The 16645-nt window shown below is 44.0% G+C and overlaps 1 protein-coding gene across 6 annotated transcripts in view; it reads right to left on the reverse strand.

Annotated features, from left to right (window-relative positions):
• Positions 1-11389: 11389 nt before the first annotated feature.
• The window catches only part of RAPGEF2 (Rap guanine nucleotide exchange factor 2), a 245946-nt gene continuing 240690 nt past the window's right edge, over positions 11390-16645 (reverse strand). For 5 of the 6 annotated variants that reach the window (XM_022582247.3, XM_089911326.1, XM_022582249.3 and 2 more), the window contains 2 exons: positions 14924-15196; positions 11390-13454 (listed from right to left, as the gene is read on the reverse strand). In XM_022582247.3, coding sequence (XP_022437955.2) covers positions 13429-13454; positions 14924-15196 — 299 coding nt within the window. In that variant the 3' untranslated portion in view covers positions 11390-13428. The remainder of the gene's footprint in view (positions 13455-14923; positions 15197-16645) is intronic. The other variant, XM_089911327.1, reaches the window with a different exon arrangement.

Consider the following 16645-nt stretch of genomic DNA (forward strand, 5'->3'; position numbering starts at 1 on the left):
AAGGAGACCTTCCCGACTACACATGTGCAGAAAGTCTCCTCAGGGGTCAAAAGGGAGGGTGTGCCACCCCACAGTAAGCGATGTCAACCTACCCACAGGCCTCTTGGCTAGAATCCATCTTGACTAAGAGATGTGCTCACACAGGGGAAGACCCTGAGATAAACCAAATACAGACTCAGAGCCAGACAAAGGAAGATGATTGGCCAGAGGAAACCCAGAAGAACTGCCCCATAAATGTGATTCAAACTACCACGACTTTCTCTCTTGAGTCCAGCCTTGGGAGCCTATTCACGGGTACTCTTTTTCTTCCTAATAAACACTTTACTTGTTTCACTACTTTCGGTCTCTTTGTGGAAATTCATTTCTACAAAGCCGACAGGCCAGAGCCTTGTTACCAGCCACTGGCCCTCGCGGTCTAGTTGTTAGCATTCAGGCTCTCACTGCCTTAGCCTGACTTCAATATCTGGTCGGGAACCAAAATCCTGTTTCAAGCCCCTGCAGGCTGAGGCCACCTGACAAATAAGATAAGATCAGGGGAGAGGAAGTTCACTTTCTGAAAACAACAAAACAGAGAGATCTAGAGTCATGAAGTTAGAAAAGCTATCCTGGCTCATTCATCCCTCTTAAAAAGACAGAAATACTCCTGTCACTTCAAAATGAGCTGCAGAAAAGGATTTATTAAATCTCAAACCAAGTTGTTATTATTAGAAAAAGAGAACTTGGAGTATATTAAATCCTTACATACTGTGAAATAATGCCAGAAATTCAAGCTCATGCAATGAATAAGAACTTCAACTTACCATTTCAAAATATCTTAAAATAATATAAGGAAAACTATTATAAGCTTTGATAAAAACATCAAAAACCAGAATTTTTAAATTGCATAAATACAAGTAGAAAAAAAGTGTTAAATGAAAAGTGAAAGAACCCAGAAATTATTTTGAAAAAAATCATTTGAGAAACAACGATAAACCAAATGAAACACAATAACAAATACAACACAAAATGCTTTAAGGGGAGTAGAAGATAGCAAAGGAGGTTATTTTTAAACATCAAAAGGAAATGAAGAAAGAGACAAAAAGGATTTGACAGAAAGTGGTAGCTATAGAAAACAGCAAAAGAAGATCTAATGTGTATTACAGGGGGCCTCTGAAGAGGAAAACCAAATAATTCAAAAGAACAAATGCTGAAATTCAAAATTTAATAGAACTTTCTTTAGGGAGGATGTGAAACTACTGAATGTGCCCCCTGCTTGTATGAAATAGTAGCCAACAACTCACAGTACAAGATTTTTTCTAACAAAGCTATAACTTTTCAGGGGGGGAAAAATGTATTTTAAGCATCAATGCAAAAAGACCACAGTATAATCAGCCCTCCATACCCAAGGGTTTCACATCCGCAGATGCAACCAACTTCGGATCAAAAATGTTTGGAAAAAAATTCCAGAAAGTTCTAAAAAGCAAAACTTGAATTTGTCACACACTGGCAACTGTTTACATAGCATTTACATTGTACTTACAACTATTTACAAAGCATTTACACTGTATTGGTATTATAAGTAATCTAGAGAATTTAAAGTATATAGGAGGGTGTGCTTAAGTTAGATGCAAATACCATACCATTTTACATTAGGAATTTGAGCATCTGTGGATTCTGGTATCCAAGGGGGGTTCTGGAATCAATCCCCCATGGATACCAAGGGACAACTGTACTTAAGAGGAAAAGAAACTCAGTTTATCATCAGATTATGAGTTAGTACTACTTTATGCAAGATGATAATGGCATACTCTTTAAGATGCTCAAGAAAAGGGAGCTAGGGATTTTAGATTCAGTCAAACTAAAGCAAGAACTTTCCCCATGAATCTTTCCTAATGAACCTTCTAGAGAACTAACTTCAAACAACCAAAATGACCAGAGAAACAGTATCATAAAGATGGTGAAACATAGCTAAGATTGTGAGCCTGGCTCCTACCTTCCAGGAAAACCTCTATTATTTTGCACCAGACCACAAACTTCTGCCTATTTCAAGCAAAGGATTGTTTGCTTTTGTGGTTCTGACATTTCCAGTTTAGATTCAGACAACTAAGTCAACATTTACCAGATTTCTAGGGAAAAACATTTCTGGAATGTTCAGGACACATTTCAAAGAATGAAAGTAACATTTTAGCAAACTGTAGAAAATTAATACTTACTGCTGCCCAATAAATTACTCCTAAAACATAGTAACATAAAACAACAAATAGTTTCTGTGGTCAGGAATCTGGGAGCAGCTTAGCTGTTTGGTTGCCTCTCAGGCTCTCCTGCTGCTGCAGGCAAGTTGTCCACCAGGGCACCAGGCACCTCAAGGCTTCCGTGGAGCTGAAACGTTCTTCCAAGCTCACTGGCGTGCCCGTTGGCTTCACCACCTGGGCCTCTGCCGGGGCTGCCTGAGTGGCCTCAGGGCCTGGCAGCTGGCTCTCCCCAAGAGCTGTGTGCGCTCCAAAAGAAAAGCAAGAACTCAAGACAGACGTTGCCGTCTTTTATAACCTAACCTTGGAAGTTACATGCCTTCACTTCTACCATATTCTATGGATCAGACGGACCAACATCCATCATAGAAGGGGACACAAGGGTGTAAAAACCAGGAAACAGAGATCACGGAGGGCTGTTTTGGAGACTCAGAGATGTAAATTTCTCAAAGTCACATAACTGGAAACAGGAAGATTTGGGTTTTAAACCAAGATCTATGTGACACCAGAAACTATTCTATTTATAATATAGTCAAACCAAGGTGGAATGTGGATTGTTAAGGTTCTAGATCTTCCTCTTATAATGAGACAAGAAAAATGGAACTAACTTTTAAGAGTCTCATATCTATACTTTCCACAGATAAATGAGTTTTACCTTGTCCTCAAGTAACCCTGGATGTCCACACTCCTTCAAATTCACCCTAACAGCTTAGCTGTTCGTCATTTTCAAGTAGAAACTCATAATTTTCATGTGTGACTTCCGTCTACTTGTTTTTAGTAAGGAAGGATCAAAATGGTCTGGGTAATAGGATCCCAAGCTAAATTTTAAGGAAGTGGTTTTCAACCTTCTTTTGTTGACACATTTCATTATATGTCTCAGTCTGGGCTGCTATAACAAGTTACCATAGATTGGGTGCTCATACACAACAGAAAGTGATTCCCCACACTTCTGGAGGCTGGAAGTCTGGGATCAGGGCAATAGCCTGGATGAATTCTGGAGGGAGCTCTCTACCCGGATGCAGACTGCTGAATTCTCGCTGTGTCCTCATAGGTGGAAAGCAGAGAGAGGCCGCAAGCTCTCTCCCGACTCAGACAAGGGCACTAAACGCATTCAGAGGGCTCCACCCTCAGGACCTCACCTAATGCTGACTGCCTCTCACAGGCTCCTCCTCTTAATATCATCAGAGGGCAGAGTATTCATTTCAACATATGAATCTTGGGGACACAACATTCAGTTGATAACGTCAACTATCCAAACCCGAATAAGCAGTTATTCTTTTGGAAAAAAGTTATGTTCCATGGAAGAAACGTGGCTGGTTACACTTACGCTCCAACAACCCAGAGTGCATTTTCCTTTTTAAAAACCCACTTTAGGGCTTCCCTGGTGGCGCAGTGGTTGAGAGTCCGCCTGCCGATGCAGGGGACGCGGGTTCGTGCCCCGGTCCGGAAAGATCCCACATGCCGCGGAGCGGCTGGGCCCGTGAGCCGTGGCGCTGAGCCTGCGCGTCTGGAGCCTGTGCTCCGCAACGGGAGGGGCCCCAACAGTGAGGGGCCCGCGTACCGCCAAAAAAACAAACAAACAAAAAAACACAACAAAATAAAGCATTTTGTGAAGCTGTAAAACTGTGCCCGCTGTAAGCGTCCACTGTTTCCTTTTTTCCCTTTTGACTTACCTCCTTCCCCCATACCTCGCCACTCTATTTACACCATCGTTCCTCGCCTGCGCTCACACACAGAAACACACACCTCGTCTTCTCTCTCACACTTACGCCGCATCAAACACATTCACTGCTCTTCCTGCACAGCCAGGAGCTTCTCAGAAGACAAACAAACACCAGTCTGATCTGAGAAAGTAATGAATTAACTTAGTGAAATGGCGATGCCCATTGCCTGTACTTGTTTTAAAGGGGGAAGGACAACATCTTATTTTGTTGGTGGGATGGAATGAACTTTCTCCAGGCTTCTCTGCGGGGTGATGAGAGGAGGTCTCGAGCAAGAAAGGACAGCCACACGCTTCACCTGATTTGGAAACGCTGGTTTCAAAGACTCTAAAGACTGGGCAATAGAGGATTCACACTGAGCCTGAGGAATTCATGTATTTACACATTTCTCTGATGAGAACCACCCTTCAATAAGACATGGCTCAGCACCAAAGACTCCTGAAAAAAGGAACTCTTTTCCTAAGTCAGGGTAGGGGGGTGGTGAGGGGATGAAGGAACTATTTTATGGTAGAAATAAATCAATAGAATATTCAAAAGAGAAAAAAGCACCACAATGGTTAATATATATTATTCATTTCTAACCCACTTGATTCCAAAAACACATTTAAAGTGCTGGTTTGCAATCCTGCTACTGGGCATATACCCTGAGAAAACCATAATTCAGGAAAAGTCATGTACCACAATGTTCATTGCAGCTCTATTTACAGTAGCCAGGACATGGAAGCAACCTACGTGTCCATCAACAGATGAATGGATAAAGAAGATGTGGCACATATATACAATGGAATATTACTCAGCCATAAAAAGAAACGAAATTGAGTTATTTGTAGTGAGGTGGATGGACCTAGAGTCTGTCATACAGAGAAAAACAAATACCGTATGCTAACACATATATATGGAATCTAAAAAAGAAAAAAAGGTTCTGAAGAACCTAGGAGCAGGACGGGAAAAAAGAGGCAGACGTAGAGAAGGGACTTGAGGACACGGGGAGTGGGAAGGGTAAGCTGGGACGAAGTGAGGGAGTGGCATGGACATATATGCACTACCAAACGTAAAATAGATAGCTAGTGGGAAGCACCTGCATAGCACAGGGAGGTCAGCTCAGTGCTTTGCGACCACCTAGAGGGGTGGGATAGGGAGGATGGGAGGGAGACGCAAGAGGGACGGGATATAGGGATGTATGTATACGTACACCTGATTCACTTTGTTATACAGCAGAAACTAACACAACATTGTAAAGCAATTATACTCCAATAAAGGTGTTAAAAAAAAAAAAAGCAATTCAGGTTCTTCCCCAGAGTCACACAGGAAAAACTCAAAACCAGGCAGTTCAAATCCTTGCACCCAAGAAGAATGGTGACAGGACTGTGAGAGAAACCTTGGCATCTATTCATTTCAAAGCTTTTTTGAAAAAAAAAAAAAAAAAAAAATTTTTTTTTTTTTTTGGTTTTTTTTCGGGAACCTGCATCCGGCAGACTTGGTCAGGTCCCAGGACTCTTGAAGGGGTAAGGATTTTAGCAGAAGACGTCTGCCCTGTCTCCTGGGTGGCAGAGGGCACGACAGCAGCACATGGAAGGTGGGATCACCAGTCTATCCTCCCCTGCGCCCCCCATACTCCCCGTCAGGAAAGTTTCCAGGAGACGGGACCCTCAGAGAGTCAGGGCTCTCCACCCGCAGGCTTTCATCCTCCTGGAGTGCCTTTTTGAGGTGAATCTTAGAAATTCCTCATAGTAAATGTTCTTTTCTGGCCTCGTTTTGCGTGCCAGGAAAGAATTATACTTTTCTTTAAAAAAAAAAAAATATAATTGTGCGGGGCTGTGGCTTAACCTTCCTACTCACCTTCCCTGTAGATGACTACTCACTTTCTGCTTGGCTATTTTGTTTCTTCTACGCTTTCGGTCTTTCAAAGCGCTATAAAAAAAACAAACTCCCCAGCTGATCCGAGATCACACCAATTCTGTCACTGAAGAGAAAACCTGGGGTCCATACGGCTACAAATAGCTTGGTTGGATGTAGTGATTTGAAACCTAGACAGTGACATAGAAGAATGAATCAAACATGTGTTGGCAAATGCAGTGGATAAGCCACATGGCCTCACCAGGGACTGTACCTCGTAGGGTGGACACCCCTTCCTCAGCGCATGCATCCCTTCCCCGCGGATGCGGGAGGTGGAATGGAGACCACTTGGGGCTTTGAGTCCCTGGACAAGAACCCTTCTTGACTTGGTTTTGAAAACCAGTATCATCTTCTCTTTTCTTTTTAATTTTATATTGGAGTACAGCTGATTTAACAACGTTGTGTTAGTTTCAGGTGTACTGCAAAGTGATTCAGTTATACATATGTTTTTTATTTTTCATATTCTTTGCCCTTATAGGTTAGTACAAAATATTGAGCAGAGTTCCCTGTGCTGTACAGTAGGTCCTTACTGGCTCTCTATTTGGAATATAGTAGTGTATGTTCATCAAACTCCTAATTTTTTCCTCCACCACTCTACCCCTGCCCCCCGTCTCCCCTTTTTTAACTGTGAGTTTCCACATCTGTGAGTCTGTTTCTGTTTTGTAGATAAGTTCATTTGTATCATTTTTTTTAGATTCCACATATATAAGCAATAGCATATGGTATTTGTCTTTGTCTGACTTACTTCACTTGGTATGATCATCTCTAGGTCCGTCCATGTGGCTGCAAATGGCATCATTTCATTCTTTTTTATGGCTGAGGAATATTCCATGGTTCAAATGGATACATGCACCCAATGTTCACTGCAGCACTATTTACAATAGCCAAGACATGGAAGCAACCTCAATGTCCATCGACAGATGAACAGATAAAAATCAGCATCATTTTCTGCAATGTCTCCATCTTTGTCAATGTAGCTTCTTCCACCTTAAGCACTCCGAGTAGGAATTTTAAGTCTCTTAAAAGTCATTTTTTTTCGATGCTGGGGGAGGGGCTTGATTTTACCTTTAATTTCTCATGTCCCGTTGGACATCAGGTTCTACTGATTCATATTTCCCTTGAGCTGTCTTTGTTCTTCCCTCCTGTCCCGACCCCATGCCTCCCAGCCTGGGTAACCCCCTTCTCCTCACCCAGCTTTGCGACCTGTACTCCAGCTGAATCAGATCTTCCCTCCAGACCATTATCTCAGCACAGATCCTTTCTTCTGCTCTTTCCCTTCCTTTTTTCTTTTTATGAACATTTATTGAGCCCCTAAAACAACAAATACAATCTCTGTAAAACATTTTTGTCCCACGTAATAGCACACTCCCTTGCTCATTCCAACCAATTTCTCAGTGTCTCCAAATCCCAAAGCCCTGTTTAGTTAGGCATGTCTCCTCGACGTCCAGGCATCGCGGAGACCTCAGGGGCAGCCAAAGACTCTCCCCTGGATAACTCAGCCTCTGTCCATCTTCCATTCATCTGAACTTCTTCAGCCACACAGAATTTAGCTCCTAGACGGTCTTTTATTCTTTGCTCCCTTTTGGTTAATCGTAAATCCTTGCTAGCCTTGTCAAGAGTCATTTATTTGTCCACTACACCGCAATAAAGAAAATAGAAATATTTTAAAGTTATTTTACTTTTGAATATTCACCAGTACTGGGCACAGTTTTAGACGCCCTTCAATAAATGCATGTTGTAGAATGTACACCACCAAAAGTGAACCTAACGTCAACTGCAGAATGTGGCGGATAAGGACGGGTCAAGGCTGCGTTATCCATTGTAATAAATGTACCACTCTGGTGGACGATGTCGGGTGAGGGAGGCGAGGGGTCTGTGGGACTCTGTACTTTCCACTCAAATTTGCTGTGAACCGAAACACTGTCTAAAATATAAGTGCTTTAATAACAAATACATGAATGTACGTTAGCTGATTTTGACTGTCCAATCTATCTATAACTGGGCCCTCTAGAGGCCCCGATAAGATGCTCATTTACTAAAACCTTTAACACTATCCCAGGCACTGTTCTAGGTGCTGAGGACGGTGCTTATCGAGAGAGGAATGGCTCTCCATTCGGGTTTCAGGAAGAACAGCCCAGAGAGCCCAGCTGCGAGGACAGGTTCTGAGGCTGGACATTCATGCTGGGGCAACGATGCCCTAGCACTTGGTTGTTCCCCAAGAAACAGGTGTCTGCTGTTCTCGGCTTTGAATGCCCCTGCCATCAACCCCTCACTTTCCCGACCTCGTGGCCCCCCTCTCTTCTTACTCACGCTTCTTGCATTCTCATCACTTCTCTTGTCGCACAGCTTCTGCATCCTGACTGGGTGAGCCTTTGCTCTTTTTCACCTTCACAAAGAAATTCCCCAAAGAGAATGTGATGAGTTCAATTTGGTTTCCCTTCCCTACCGGTCACTGTGCTCCTTCTAGGACCTTCTTCTAGATGGCTCGCAAGCCTGGATTGGCAGCTTGTGGACCAGGCATCTCATATCTTTGATCTAGCTGTGATCAAGGCTGCTTGGTAAGGTACTCATTTATGATCCTGGGATCACTCAGTTAAGTTTTCCCCTCTCAGGTCTGAGAAATGGGAGACCTTCAGCCAAGAGAAGGCTATAATTGGAAGGCACTTTGGTTCACTTTAGTGATATCTGTAAATATCTGGCATCAAGAAAAGTGCCTGGATCATAGGAAGTGCACACAAGTGAAATTAGCTCATTAAACTACACCTGGTAGGTTTGTACGTATTTTCATCTTCATGCTACATGTGGCTAAATCAGTTTTATAGTCTTGTTTGAAAAAAAGGTTCCAATCTATATAAATTAAGGAAAACCTCAAATACTGGGATATACTTTTACTTCATTGGTTCCCATCAGACCACACCGCATGTCAACCACTTGGTCAGAGTTAATATTATGAAAAGTTCCTAAATTTTATTAAACTAGCTACAGAAAAAAAAAAAAAAAGGAACTAGCCTTGACTTTTGAAGTGTTGAATACCCTACGGTGAATTTATTTCACTAGTTTTTCTCTTCCATAAAAATTGGTCGTTTGTGAATTTACTTCAGATACTATATTCTATGCTTAATTTTTCCCATAATGAAAATGGTTAGGATCGTATTGAGTGCCCATAAAATAAAGCCTTTTCTAAGATTCTTTAACCTTGCATGCAATGTTTTGATCGCTTCTATAAATGTCCCTGTTACGTGGCCATGGCTCTGTAAAAATTAACTGGGCAAGTATCATTTCAAAACATAGGCAGGAGTCTTATTGCACTTGCCTTGTCCTTGGCTGAGATATGAATGTGGAAAAACGTGCAATTCACAAATTATTGTTTCGTTCCAGTCAGTGTTTTTGTCTTCCTGTCAACTGGGTAAACCCTCATTCAGTGTAAGATCTTTCTGAAGGGTCCTGGCCCCTCGGCTGCAGCCTGTCCTACTCATTTCCATTTCCATGACTGCCCCTTTCAGCCTCCACTGGCTGACAATCTTTGTGAGTATTTGCAAGATCATTCGCTTCTCCAATCAACAGCTTGACCCCCTCAGTGCTACACTTCCTTTATTCTTTGAGTAACAGGGTATCAAGGACTCAGAGAGCTTCCTCTTTTTCTTCGGCACGAATAGAAGTGCGAAACACATTCCTTGAGAAATACATCAGCACACAGACCTACCAGGTGTGTTGATACACACTTTTTCAGCAGCCTGCATCCTTTGAGAACATTTTGAGAGATTATCAGTGGCTTGGTGATCAAATATATTAAAGTACAGATGAGCATGAACTCTACACCTCCCAGAAGAGGGAAGGAGTTAAAGCTGAGGAAAATATTTGGAGGGCTTTAACCTGCATGTATGAAAACAGAACCAGGTCCGTTTATAGTCTTTTTGATTAGAGAGGAGAGCTTTCTGCAATATTCCTACAACGTGGCAAACGTCTGTTATTAACATGACACAGAGTAAACTCTGTCACTACCACTGATCACATCTGATGAACACATACTTCTAACAAACCTAGAGTGGAGTCTTTGCTACTTAAAGGTAACCTAAAACATAACCGCGGAAGAACAGGCATCATGTCTGATTTGTCATTTTCCTTTATTTTTAGCAGAATACAAAAAGTGATGAAGAGGTAATTCCTCAAAACATCAGATCTTTAATATTTTTCAAAACACACTAGACAGGGCTTCCCTGGTGGTGCAGTGGTTGAGAATCCGCCTGCCAATGCAGGGGACACGGGTTCGAGCCCGGGTCTGGGAGGATCCCACGTGCCGCGGAGCAGCTAAGCCCGTGTGCCACAGCTACTGAGCCTGCGCTCTAGAGCCCACGAACCACCACTGAGCCCGCGAGTCACAACTACTGAAGCCCGTGCGCCTGGAGCCCGTGCTCCGCAACGAGAAGCCACTGCAATGAGAAGCCCGTGCACCTCAACGAAGAGTAGCCCCCTCTCGCCGCAACTAGAGAAAACCCGTGTGCAGCAACGAAGACCCAACTCAGCCAAAAATAAAACAAAACAAAAACAAGCTTTTTCAATGACAGAAATTTAAGGAGAGCACGGGTTGCTGTCGTGATAGGGCTTCCCTGAGCGAAGGGTTTTATAGTGAACAGATGATAGAGGCAGACACATGGGAACACATGTGTCCACACGGGGCACCTGCCTTCTGAACAGGTACAGCTGAAGCTACAGGAATGGTTTTCATTCTCCAAACTGTTTTGGTGGCCAGATTATCAAAATTTACTCACCAAGGTAGCACAAATGCCTCAGGAAGAGTTTTAAGTTTGGCCATTTTCCCTTTAGCATCAGGACTGAACGCCTGCCATCCTTCTAGACGCCTTCACATTTCCTCACATTTCGTGCTCGTGTTTCCACAGCCTTGCCACTCCGCCTTCTGTGGGTTCCGGGTGGGTGATGGACGGGACTTTTATTAACGCCTGCTTGAGGATAAGAAATAATCCTTGATTTCAAAATGTGCTCGAAAGGGTTGCTGCTTAACTGATTCTCACCTTTTTAAATGTAAGTGCCCTTCTCACAGACCAAAATATTATTCAGACCTATCACGCATTAGGACTCGTAGACAGAACAATGATATTTGATGTAGAAGTTCCAAATCACTTGCTAGATTGTACTCTTAACTTAGTGGCCATGATCTTGAATGTATATTGGGAATCAAAAATATTATGTCCCATAGAGGTTTTTATTGGAAAAGAATTGGGCAGAGACAAATGCTATGCATTCGATAGATACATAGTGATATCATAACTTTTCACTGAATCTCAAACACTATGAATTCTGGACACATGAGTGATATTAATTTCTCTTAACATGAATGATATCAATTTCTTTTCTCTGAATCAACAGAAAGCTACCTAAAAGAATAGGCTATTTGGGCAGTTTTAGGCAACATCGTCAGTCTACCCTCAGTGCCCTGTGGACTCGCTCCTGCAGTGAGATCCAAGGGCTTTCCTATGCTTCAGTAAGAAAAAGCGTGCACGAGTCATTAAGAATATAGGCAAGGCATTATGTTATATTTATTTATTTTCCAGCTTGTACAAACTGGACGTAGAAGCATAAACATAGTACATTTCTACCATTTTCAACAAAAATATAACCAATATGTACAATTATTGTATTAAAAATACAAAAGGGATACAGACTCCACCAATGTCTTTCTAAAAGACATACAGGTACAAGTAGTATCAAAAGTATGAGGAAATCACCAGTTAATTGTACATTCTGCACTTGACATCACAGAGCGAACTGAGGTTACAGTCCTATGTTCTACGGTGACTTAATGCTTAGATAACATTTGTGCGACTTGTGTAGAGCAAGAGTTCTGTCTTTCTAGATGCACGTGAGGTCCACGGCCTAGAGGAGAAAACTGGCAAATAACGCATCTTACATGTAAAATTACAAATGCATCATTGATAATGTCATATATAAGCAAGTAGACAAATGCCATGATACAGGAGAGAATTATTAAATAAAGCACTGACATTGCTTTGATACAGTGAAAAAACACTGCAATTTGACTTTTAAAATTGGAAGCTATTTACGTTTATCTACTGATCAATATGATCAGCTGAATTTAATGGAAAAAAAATCCAAGACCAGCAGTTCCTCACATCTGAGTACTACTCGGATTGGCAGCCTTCACTTTTCCGGAGTCTGTGCAAAAACAACACAAAAATAGACTGGAGGGGTCATCTCAGTCCTTCTGGGGTTAATAGCAGCTGTGAACACGTGGTTGCTACACTCAGGCCTTCTCCGTCTCGGCGTCCGTAAAGCCACTTACGGGTCAGTCTTCGGCGACCAACCCGCCTTGCAAACAAAGGCTGGCGGATCGCACTGGGTTCTGGATCTTTTGATCATCTTCACGTTAGAGGCTTGTTTATTCCCTCATGGCGACTGATCGATACGGGGAGGCTGTCTTGAAAGAGCAGTATGAATAGCTGGCCTTAGCGCCAACACCCCGAGCTGCTTTCATTGCAATGCTATCCAGTTATAAACGTTGCTCTTTGAAAACAAGCAAGAGAATCCCTAAAGCTAAAATAAACAGAAATCAAAGAAACATAATTTAAAAAAACATGGGGTTTGCCGTCTGTCTCGATGGAGCAGGACACGCCCTCGGGTGACACTGCCCTGTGCTCCACAGGCTCAGACACAGGACGCAAGAGTCCCAGTTCCCTCCCCGGCCATGTGCAAACAGTTGTAAAGAAGAGCCCCAGCCCCTGGGGAAGGAGGGGCCGGGGGCCTTGGGGTCTAGGTAATTGGCTAACATCTCACGCTTCCAGGATAGGGCACTTCCCAGGCGCGGCGGGACACAGGAAGCGGGGCTGTGGGCCGGCCTTCCCTCTCCCCGGTGTGACCACACCCTGTCCGGCATATTTGGTTTTTGAGAAACCCCGGCTGGCAACCCTACTTAAAGGTTCAAAATAATACTGTAAAATCATTAAATGGATATAATATTTACTCTCTGAACACAATCATTAAACTCATTTAAAAGAAAAGAAAAAAAAAACCCAAAAAAACAGAGGAGGGCACTGTAAACAAGCGGACAAGCATTTGTACTCAAAGGATTTCATTGTTTTCCTTTGTCTTCCTCGGTGGGTTAAAGACCCCAAGTAGTTCCATGGCTGGCTTTTCTCCCGATTCCAATGAAACCAAGTGCTAGGACTGGATTGAAATCTAAAAGGAAGATTTTTTAAAAACTCCTTCCAGGCGTGGAGAAGTGCAGCCAGAGTGACTCATGGGTGGTGATGACCTTGGAGTCTGGAATGATGCTGTGTGACGTGGCAGGCAGCCACAGGAGCTTGGAGACGCTGCGCTGTGCATTCAAGCAACAAGGCGGAAAAGTGCCAGGGCGGTTTCTTCACAGTATTTCACATGCAAAGGGGACAGGAAGAAGGAGGGAAGGAGCCCCATGCTGCTTTTAAGGCAGGGAAGGAGGCAAACGGGTCCACCATCCTCAGAGTGTGAGCTCCAAGGCTCTGACGCTAGGGGACGTCTTCTTGTGCTCTCCTGTGGGTGGCCAACACGGGTGCAGAGGAGCCCGTGCCTCAAACCGCAGACACTTGTTCATCTTCTGCCGACACAACCACGAAAGAAAGGAAGAAACAAAAGAAAAATCAATAAGCAAGCAAGTCGTTTTCTTGTGCTTAGAGGGAACGTGTTCACCGACGTGCTAAATAAAAATACCACAACTATGTTCTCTTAGTATAGGTCACCTAAGATCCTCAACTGCTTTTCTACCTAATGATTAATCATAATAAAAAAGTTTAAGGGGCTTCCCTGGTGGCACAATGGTTAAGAATCCACCTACCAATGCAGGGGACACAGGTTCGAGCCCTGGTCCAGGAAGATTCCACGTGCCGCGGAGCAACTAAGCCCATGTGCCACAACTACTGAGCCTGAGCTCTAGAGCCCACGAGCCACAACTACTGAGCCCGTGCACCACAACTACTGAGCCTGCGCGCTAGAGCCCAGGAGCCACAACTACTGAGTCTGAGCTCTAGAGCCCACGAGCCACAACTACTGAGCCCGTGCACCACAACTACTGAGCCTGTGCTCTAGAGCCCAGGAGCCACAACTACTGAGCCCGTGCACCACAACTACTGAGCCTGCGCTCTAGAGCCCACGAGCCACAACTACTGAGCTCGTGCGCCACAACTACTGAGCCTGCGCTCTAGAGCCCACGAGCCACAACTACCGAGCCCGCGAGCCACAACTACTGAAGCCCACACGCCTAGAGCCCGTGCTCTGCCAACAAGAGAAACCACCGCAATGAGAAGCCAGCGCACCACAACGAAGAGTAGCCCCCGCTCGCCGCAACTGGAGAAAGCCTGTGTGCAGCAACGAAGACCCAACACAGCCAAAAATAAATAAATAAAATAAATAAATTTATAAAAAAAAAAAGTTTAAAATAAAGTATATGGGATGCACATCTTTAAATATACATACCCACTATAAAAATACATTGTATATTTACTGACTGGAAACTCATGAATGATAAATTCATTGAAAAAAGTTATAAAACAACACATGACTTCTTAAGCAATGTACACGTGTATACATATAAAAAAGTCTAGAAGGGTATGTAACAAAACGCTAACGGAAGTTATCTGCAAGTGTCAGGGTTACAAGTAGTTTTCATGAATTGTGTTTTGCTTCTTCCAATAATGATTATTTCCAGAATAAAACATGTTAAACTCAAACCTTAAAAGCAGGAGGAAGGAGGGGGGCATAGTCTCCCCCTTCAACCTCACCCCAGCACGGCCAGCTGGACTCGTACAGCGAAGACAAAAGAGCTCTAGAGAAGTGGGTTTTTCCAGCAGACTTTCATCTGGGACTCATAGCATTTCCCCAGAAAACCGAGGATTAGGAGGGAAACGCACCCATGCCCACACGGTATTACAGGGGACCCCTCCGCAATCTCTAGTTATTTCTCCAGCCACTTCGGAAAGAGCAAAACGCAACCCAACGGCTGGCACCAAGGCCTGGGGTGGGCGTGGAACCCCGGGCGGGAAGCAGGACCTCTGGGGGAAGCGCATGTACCGTCCTCCTCGGCGGCAAGGCCCGGGGGCGCGCAGGGGCCGGGGCGCGGGTCGTCGCCGGGCCGGTGCCACTGCGGCCGCGGGGCGGGCCTGGCGCCGCCCGGGGCGGGGGTCTCGGCCGGCCGGGCCAGCATCCTGGACCGCTGCAGCGCCACGGTGTAGTCCGGCGGCTTCCGGGTGGGGTGCGGGTGGGCGTCGGGGAAGTCGGTGATGGGGATGCCCACGTATCCCGGCGGGGTGGGCGGCGGCTCCCGGTAGCGTCCCTCCTTCCTCGCTGCGGGAGGGAGAGACAAGGCCCGCCGTCAGCATGGGAGGGCGGGGGGAGCGCATCCCAGGCCACGTGCGCTCATCGGGAAGGAGGCGGACCAAGACGAACAGCGCCCGCGGTGAAAGGCCTATGGGGCTGTGCGCAGGGCGGGGCGCACCAAACCCGCCACGCACCGGGTCATCTCCGGCGGCACAGGCAAAACTAAGCAATCTAAGTACCTGTAACTCTCACCGGGTCACCGCAGAGCGACTCTACCTGTCACGCAGTAACCAGGCTAACGCCCAACCCTGGGGTTTACTGGAAACACGGAACAAAGGGAACAGAAAGGCACCCAGTCCCACGCCTGCAACACGGGAGTGGTGCCTGTCAGCGGTTCCCTCCCCTCTCCCTGCCCCGGAGGGCCAGGCGAGCTGTTCTTCTTTGCTGGGCCATCTACCCTCACCAGGCAGAGAATCAATCCCAGGTTACTTTCAAGTCTTGGGCCTCACTTCGGAAAATAGGGAATCACAATAAATTTGGAAGAATAGTACAAAAAATGATGCAAATTTCAAAACTTAAAACCATGTGCATGTGAGGTATGTATTTTTTTGAAGTCCTTTTATATTAATTTCATGACTTAAAACATGAATCTGTAAAGGCAAGTAAAAGCAAAGTTTTATTATCTTCAACTTTCTAGGCTCAACTGTTAGGAACTTAAATCATTCTTCTTTCCTTTGCAATAAAAAATCTGTGTATTAGTTTGTTAAAAGAAAGTGCTTTTCTATTTGCAATTGCCAAGACGTGGAAGCAACCCGTGTGCCCATCAACAGATGAATGGATACAGAAGATGTGGTACATATATACAATGAAATATTACTCAGCCATAAAAAAGAATGAAACATTGCCATTTGCAGCAACATGGATGGACCTAGAGATTATCATACTAAGTGAAGTAAGCCAGACAAAGACAAATGTCTTATGATATCACTTATATGTGGAATCTAAAATATAATACAAATGAATTTATATACAAAACAGAAACAGACTCATAGATTTATGGTTACAAAGGGAAGAAAAGAGGGGAGGGATAAATTAGGAGTTTGGGATTAACAGATACACACTACTTTACATAAAAATAGGTAAACAACAAGGATTTACTGTATAGCACAGGGAACTATATTCAATATCTTGTAATAACCTATAATGGAAAATAGTATGAAAAAAATATATAATTGAATCACTTTGTTGTATACCTGAAACTAACATAATATTGTAAATCAACTATACTTCAATTAAAAAAAAGTGCTTTAAAAATTGCAGCCTAAGGATAGGTGTTAACTGTCTTCTCCTTATTCATCTTGAAAAGATATTAAACTCGACGTCCACCCATGACTACGTGATAAAATAACTACAATTTCCCTACTAATGAAAGCGATGTCTGTGAAGATTATATTCCAGAATCTCTCACTCTGTATC

Source organism: Delphinapterus leucas, chromosome 5 (assembly GCF_059928025.1).
Source record: "Delphinapterus leucas isolate spDelLeu-1000000601 "Yukka" chromosome 5, BTC_Dleu_Yukka2, whole genome shotgun sequence".
NCBI lineage: Eukaryota > Metazoa > Chordata > Mammalia > Artiodactyla > Monodontidae > Delphinapterus > Delphinapterus leucas.